General features: G+C 34.0%; 1 protein-coding gene across 1 annotated transcript; it reads right to left on the reverse strand.

The window, feature by feature from the left end:
- LOC146739407 (uncharacterized) lies at window positions 1–2,687 on the reverse strand. The gene is made up of 7 exons (XM_085502767.1): window positions 2,644–2,687; window positions 2,463–2,541; window positions 1,819–1,865; window positions 1,198–1,362; window positions 706–778; window positions 506–558; window positions 1–278 (listed from the first exon to the last, which is right to left on the reverse strand). The coding sequence occupies exons 4-7, from the start codon at window positions 1,355–1,357 to the stop codon at window positions 1–3; spliced, it is 564 nt and encodes a 187-aa protein (XP_085358893.1). The 5' UTR covers window positions 1,358–1,362; window positions 1,819–1,865; window positions 2,463–2,541; window positions 2,644–2,687.
- Between the last annotated feature and the right edge of the window lie 5,732 nt (window positions 2,688–8,419).

Here is an 8,419-nt window from a genome sequence, read left to right on the forward strand (position 1 = left end):
TTATCCAGTCCATTGACAACGTGTCGGTGAACAATATTTGAAAAGAGAATTGCAATAACAATCACCACTGAAGACGATTTGTAGTGAAAGGGAAGACTTACAAATTGCTGGACAGCATATACTGTATCCGAGGTCCAAAGGATGGCAAAAATAATCAGCCGGGCAATCCCCTTGTGTAAGACCTAATGGTGCATCCAGTGGAAGTGTACAAAAATTAACGTCTGTTCCCGTACTTGTATAGTAATCATCGCCATTGGGGCAGATGGGTTCTGATGGATCTATAAAAAAAGTGTGCTGGTATTAAAAAGACAGGCAACAACAACAGAGTAATTTGTAATAGGTCATACAACTGTATCTACAAGCAGTATATATACTTGCAATCATTTCATAATATTGTTTGTTGTTGGTTAATTTGCTTCATCGACCAGAACTTGTATATATTGCCATATTTATTACGTTAACAATTGCTGTTGAACTTGAAGTACTAAATATTGCCGGAACTTACCACAGATAAGACCAGGGGGATACAAACATACAAATCCACCATCCCGGCATTGACTGGGGACACAATCAAAAACGTTAGTGTAGTGATATTGCACGATTGCCAATACTACTTGTTCATGTCATTAGCACGTATAGGCAGTGTACTAGCGCATGGGCAGCATGTCGTTAACTGAACAATAATAACAAATATGTGAAACCTACCAGAGGGCGCAGCCCCATATCACGGTTCCACCAACTGGGTACGCAACGCCGTTATAATAACACACATCATCAACTGGTAAATAGAGCAAATGAATGTATATAAAATTACGGTCTTGAACACCTAGAAAAGATGTTTCTTTACTCTAAATGAGTTACGTTTAACAACCTAGTTGGCGGAGAAAAAGCAATAACATTTGAAAACACTTGCGAAGATGTGTATATGTTAATTAACCCATAATATAAATGAGGAATAAATTAGAGACTTTTTTTATTTATTTGTTAAAAGTAGCAGTTCGTAACAATTAAATTTGTCGTTACTTAGCAGAGTAGACATTGAAACGTTACAATCGTTGTACAGAGTTTCAAAAATGTAATTGTGACAAAATGTAATATACGCGCTTTGCATACGTAGCATGGGGCAGGACAGGAACTGTGACGCCTTAAAGTCTGATTTCGCAATGCAAAATGAAAATAAAATATGTAAATACTTACGTTTCAGCGGGCAGCACACACCGTGCGAACTCGTTATCATGTTACAGTAGAAACCACGTGGGCAGGTCTGAGTTAATATACTATCGACACCAATTGCAACGGAGCATAATGCATTCATGTTTTGGTCGTCTTTATAAGGTTGTACTCCACTGGGACACATTTTATCTACAGATAATAAATTTAAAAATGATGTCTAAAACTTAAAACCGACTAGGTCAAAATAAAACTGTTTATCTACAAATTTATTTATTACAATTCATCTGACACCGCAATGCGATAAGAAAATCTCTATAGCATGATCACGTGCACACGGTGACGTTTATCGAACATTAAACGTTACACGTCATCAATTTATGTGTATTTGAAAAGGACACCAGAGAGAAAGAGCGTTACGAGAATTGGCAGTCACTGACACGGTTAGACGCCATTGCTAATTAGCATAGATCATAATATGATACGTGTCTTTATGAAAATGGGACTCATGGGGTGTATTATCCACTCGCCCTCGATTTGTGGATCCTACTAGTCCATGACGTCACTAGCGTCAACAAACAAGTTATATTATGTGTTAACAAATCCTTTTCACATTTCATATGCAGAGGTTAATGGATATACACTTACCACATAACGGTGTGTCCTCACATGTAATCCTACCGTTTACACATTGACTGAAAAGAAACAAAGTCAATATTATAATGACATCTGGATTATGACAAACATGTGCAACAAGATAACTTGATAATGATAATACGAAGTAAAGTGACATAGCAGAAATGCCCGGATGTCAAGACGCCCGCAGGAGAACAAACCTTAAACTATGTATGCATAAAATCTGTGTGATGTATGCAGCATTAGAAGCAATTAAATGACATCAACAATCGAACAAAAACAAGTTTGGATCTAAGTGGAGCAAATATGTTACCAACCAACAATTTAGACCCCTAAATAAATGTACGAGCACGAGGAATTGAGAGCTGTCAGTTTATATTTGACTTTCAATTTCTTTGTGACTCATCCCCACTATACTCATTAAAGCCGGTGAACGTTCAGGGGAACGCTTTCCCTATGGGGTCAATCTAAACTAAATAAAAACTGGTGTGAATATATTTTGAATAGGAACGCATAATATCAATATAAACATAATAATAAAAGCCGTTTAAGGTCTTGAATCCCAAAATGTAATTAATTTATATGGAATGCTAATAAAGATATGCTTCCAAAAGTTAATTTTCATTTTAAATAGTTTCTTACATATTTTAACTCACCATGCATAACACTCGTCGTCAATATAGTAATCACCATTTGGTATAAAAGCATTATTCACATAGCAGCCCAAAGTAGTATCTGTCGGTACAACAAATAAAATATATTAATATTCATAATTGAAAGAAAAATTTATAATGTTCATACAATTGTGGAAACTGAATTATATTAAAAATATTTTACCATCAGGACAGCACAGAGAATATTTATAGTTGGTATCTCCGAGACAGGAATACCTGGATGGACAGTCTTCTATAATGATGGATCCCGTTTGAGGAGTGGTACCACAAAACACTGGATAACTATGCGAGGTCAAATGAACACCACCGGGACATGGATGCACATCTATGAAAGGAAAACTTTATAATATAATTTCATTTCTTTATCGCAAGCCAATTTGACATAATACATGAAACACGCTTGTTTAGACAACAATAACAATGTTGTAAAATTGACTGATACGATATCCATGATGAAGTACTGACTTCAAAATCATTGGAGCTAGATTGATTGTGTGGAAAATCATAAAACTTCATAAAATTTCTCTAAAAAAAATCTGTATGATTTTGATTGCACATGCTGCTAATAAATTATTAATTTGCTTAACTAAAAATGCATTAGTTTAAGACAGTGATGTGTAGAAGTCTATTCTAAATTACATTTCTTCATGTGAGGTAGGTTATGTAAGAATTTATAATATTGTGTCTTGGTTACTGTTAGTGAACATGAACAATCAAACTCCGTGTATTGAGTGCTGGTACCATGATAATTAAATTACTTTGCAATTTTACGTTCACAAATCTCTGAAATATGAGACATCTTTTATTAACATAGTAATGATTGATAAACGATGAACTAAAAAAGTATTAAATTTAAAGGATTTTCTGGTGGAAACTTTTTAAAGCAACTCACCGCATATCTGTACAATGCACCTAAACGCCGTGCCTTGGCACTGACTGAGTAAAGAAAGTAAATTATATATTCAAAATAATAACACATATACAAATCGAACAGAATTCACTGTCGTGTTTACTTTATATTACAATAAACGTGTATATTGAATGAACCGTGACATTATATATTGCATTGTACTCGTACATACCATAGGACACAGTCTATTATACGATAAGCACCATCTGGCCAGACTGAACCATCACTCATAAGACACCCATACGGCTCTACATAAAATGGGGTTAGCAATATACAAACGTTACTCTCCTATTGTTAACCAAGACAAAACCGAGGTAGAAAATAAGTTATGTCATTGACATTGTATGTCCACTGTTGCTGGGGTGAACTTTGTTATTATTATATCGAATAAAGCATATATTGAAATTTCATTGTATGAGTACTACAATATACATTGATATCAAATTCTCACTTGTTACAGCAACCTTGCAACAATAATCACAACATTTTTCGGAGGTACCGCAGTTCCTGTCACTTATGCACGGGACACATATTTGGTCATCATTACCAATTCTTGGACATTCGCCAAGGTGATCTGAAAATAACAAAGTACGGTACGACAATATCATCAGAAGTAGGAATATTTGATAAACGCGTTTAAAACTCATTAGCCCAAATGTGAAGAGGAAGTATAAAAATATACAGAGTACGTGTATTAAAGTAAGAAATTCCAAGCTTCCGTGATTATAAAACAAAACAAATCTTTAAGAAAACCAAATCTTCAAAATAAAAGTTATAAGGTTTATACAAACAGCTGACGTGCGAGTGTTATGGGACTTATTTTTATAAATAAATTGGTGGATATCTAGCGTAATTACGGTAGAGAAAGATAATAACTAACAATAACTTTGCTAAACTACGAACATGCTGAACAAGGCAAACAAAGCAAACAAATTAAGGAGCTATTCCAAATAAAGTTCTAAAAGATGGATATACATCGTTATTTGTTGTGCCACATTCCCACTCATGTTGTGATATCAAGATCACATGGTGTATCGTTTAGAATTTCAAATACATGTCAATAGTTTTTAAAAATCTTAATGAAATATTTGATTTGTTATTAAAATATGTCTATACGCAGACGACACTTTTGACGTTCTAAGTAATCAAGCTTAGCCGAGATAAAAACAGTTTGACAACATGAGGCGGGCAATTCCCAGCCTGAAGACTCGAATCATGATTGCATCTTTATATTTAAGTTTGTTACAACCTCCTTGGTAAAAAGTGTAACTTTGAATGTAGTACTTTTGAAATCGTAATATTTTACGATATAACAAGAGTGAAAATATACTGGAACATTTACTTGCGTGCAACAAATTCTTCAGTACGGTTTATTATATCCAAGTCGTATTATAATGAGGTAAATCATCAATGATATTGACTCATAGTTGTATTATTAACTATTTTTGACGTATTACAAAACATACACTTTAATGATTACCAAGTCGATCTAGCTTGCGATTAACCCGAATGCATAATTTGAGCTGTGGATTAATGAACAACATTAAACCAGTAAACAAAGGTAAGTCTGCTGAAACATTTCTGTGTTCCAATGTTGCAATAACATATCCAACCATAAATCCTCAAACAAAAGTCTTATAGGGAAATCTACAAGTCCAAGAACACAAAACAATTGATTGACAACCATTGATAAAACGGCACACAATAACAAAACAAATCTACATAGTCAATAAATAAGATGGCACTCAATGGTATAATCAGTTATGGTATAATTACCCGAACAATCCAATACATTGCCGTCAGCATCATAGTATATAGCGTTACAACCACCGCAGTAATCAGCTTCACATCCAGCATAAGGAAGTTCGCATGACGTCATATCACATGGATCCACTAAGCAGTTAACTAATGATCCATCGGAACATCTCAATTCTAGAATAATATTTCAAATATATGAAATGACTTTCAACAACACAGTCGTCACTACAATCTATATGATGCCTGATATACTTTATAAACTATTGTTATTATAATAGTATTTCAAACTATTTTACAAACATTTCACTAAATAGGGTCAAACCTTGGAGGTAAAAAGAGATTCAAGGGAGATAAATAGGCTTCAAAGTATGCAACCATATAGGTATATACCTCCATGATGCAACCAAGAGAAAATATGAGTTTGTAAAAAAAATGAGCCCGAGCTATAATATATATTATGACAATCAACCCACGAATGCAGATTAGGATATAATTTATATCACTATTAATCAAAGCTCTACAAATATATTGATATTGATTTGGATAATATCTTATCCAGGCTGTCACTTCACACTATCGATATTTGTAACACACCGTGTAGTTTTAAATAATCAGGAATATCGTGTAAATACGTTGAAACAATGAACACAAATACTCACCAGCAGTGGCGCTTATTATTTCAATTTGCTGGTATGTCGAAAAAAAAAGTACGGCGTTAAATTTACACTGAGGAAGGCAATAGATGTGATATACAACGTGAATTTGAAAAGGCATGTGTAATCAGGACGTAAAATGTATAGAGAGGGTAAAATTGTTATTATACTACATACATTTGTGTTTTTGCACTATCTAATGTTTTTTCACTTAGGTATTGAAATGTTCCCACTATACAGTGTCTTGGTAACGTGCATTCAATTTAACCTTCTGTCGAAACTAAATTTTCGTTTAAATGGCGGAAGACAATCAGGGGGAATATATATATATATATAAACATACACTAATATACAACAACGGAAATGAGTATTTATTTAATTATACTTACCCTTAAACCGCGTGCATTTGCACAGGCAATTACGCATGTGTAAACTACCAATAATAAACTTAACTTCATGTTGCAGACAACTGAATGAAAACATGGTGAAAAATTTAGTGTGATAAAAAACGTAAATTAATAAAGGTGATAAAATAAAGCGCACCGATTCGCGGAATACTATGAGCAACAATGAGATTTTATTAGTGCATCGCCTCGTTTCGTTTCATTAATGGATTTAAGGGCGTGTTTATATTTGGAGTAATTTTTGATGACGTGATTACTATTATGTGGAGATCATTTAATTCGTGGTTTTTACACGCTCCAGGACGGGTTGTCGCCTATATCACCGACACATTGAGATATAGTAAATTTTTGCACTGTCAAGACAAACAAATCAACACAGTCAACAACCAGCTCTAACGGAATTTGCCAACTTAAGAGCACACTAATAGTATACGGATACTTGGTAAATGTTATCAAACCCATAATATTTAAATATGTTGAAGGGTGGTTGTAGTCGCGCCGCGTCCAGTTCGATATGGGACTCATAGCGACATACACATCGCGGGTAAAATCCATTGGTTGCAATACATTTAATTCGAAGACGCGGCGCAGCGCGACGACTACCGAATTTTTAACGTGACTTACCAACCAATGTTAGATAACCAATCATAAACTAACAAAGCTATAGGGAGTGTACTCAATAATAAAAAGTGAAATTCAATACATTAATAAAGATTCGAGATTTGCATATTTACTGTTAATTATATTTGTGAATAATCAAATTGACCAGATGTTAATAGTGTATATACCATTTCAGCAACAGCCTTGTATCCTGTTTTATGCATAATTACTTTCTACCCGAAGTTAATAAAAATGGTACACAACCAAGCAAACTGATTAATATTTGTCGAAAGAACATACGTCCCCGTGTAATTAATTTCCACATTAAGGTCAGTGCTGCTGAATACAATGCATATTAAAATGTATTTATGTTTTGATACAACGAGCGATCAGATTTAAAGCGTAACGAATCAGATTATTATTTCTGTGGGTCTGAAGTTATACATACGTTAGGATTTTCGTTAGTATTTCGTTACTCGTTTAAAATTTACATGAAAGAACGTACTCTCGCAGAAGGATATCAAATAGAACACCTGATTGGTTGGTTGGCTGGCTGGTTTGTTCTTTGCAATTCGGATTGAGCGTAAAAAGAGTTTATTTAATTAACATATTACACAATTTGTTTAACTTCATTGCAAGGCATAGCCGCAAGGGTATGTCCGTCACCATGTTGATTTCAACAACAACATTCACACTGTGCTGAAACAAATACAATTCGGGATTTCAAGAAAATAAACGATGGACAGCAAATCAATATTCAGTTAACGCGTTAACGCTGAAGGTTTGCTTGTTCGGTAATACTTTCAGTACTTATTTTCAAAGCTAACAACCTCGATATTATGAGTCTACGAGGCGAAGTACCATATCGACCGAGTGTGGATTCATGCCACACTAGTCACTGTAATGACAGATTGTCGTTAACATAGGGAAAACCGTCAAAAAGCGCGGGAATGTCACATTTTTTAAGTTAATTTAACTCGCGTAAAAATTCAATTTTGACAAAACTATTAATGATATGAAGATTCAAATAAATACGTTGTCGTCATTCATGTTTACGAATTTTAGAAGCATCTATCTGGTCAAAAACATAGAAAGGCCGACAAATCCTGAAACGTATGCAATCAGAAATGTTCGGGTACAGCGTAATGCTGGTTTATTTTTACTCATGGCAGAAATCGGAAAATTTGAAATTTGAACAACAGACCTTGGCAGTCCGACTGTTTTTGCTAGCTGAGATTTGAAATGTTTTTATTAGTTGTAACGTATTTTAGTACAAAACATATTAAAATACTGTATTGGTTTTTTTCCGTAAAAGCCCTGTTTTTTCATGTAATTTATGCAAATGTGTCATGTCACGGTCTTTTGTTCACGTTGGAAAGCAAAAAAAAAAGAGATCGGCGATTTAGCCAGAGATTGCGTCTCAAAATCGCCCAACGTTTATAATCACGAATATTACTACACAACGGTTTCATTTTGAAATAAATAACCTTAGCAATCGATTGTTTATATTCGCATAATATTATATGAACACAAAATTATTCGAATTTATACGTATCACAGTAAAAATATTAATAGAAGTTCGGTTTTAAATGTGTAATTTCGTTCTCGCAGTAC

The sequence above is a fragment of the Saccoglossus kowalevskii genome, chromosome 8 (genome assembly GCF_978046115.1).
Source record: "Saccoglossus kowalevskii chromosome 8, keSacKowa6.1, whole genome shotgun sequence".
Taxonomy (NCBI): Eukaryota; Metazoa; Hemichordata; class Enteropneusta; family Harrimaniidae; genus Saccoglossus; species Saccoglossus kowalevskii.

Excerpts from the sequence above, each read along its gene's own strand:
- LOC146739407 (XM_085502767.1), bottom strand. The coding sequence starts at position 1,357 with ATGTGTCCCAGTGGAGTACAACCTTATAAAGACGACCAAAACATGAAT. Across the intron at positions 779-1,197 it reads TGTGTGCTGCCCGCTGAAAC|TTGATGATGTGTGTTATTAT; the intron begins GTAAGTATTTAC and ends TCTATTTACCAG. Across the intron at positions 279-505 it reads TCCCCCTGGTCTTATCTGTG|ATCCATCAGAACCCATCTGC; the intron begins GTAAGTTCCGGC and ends CTTTTTTTATAG.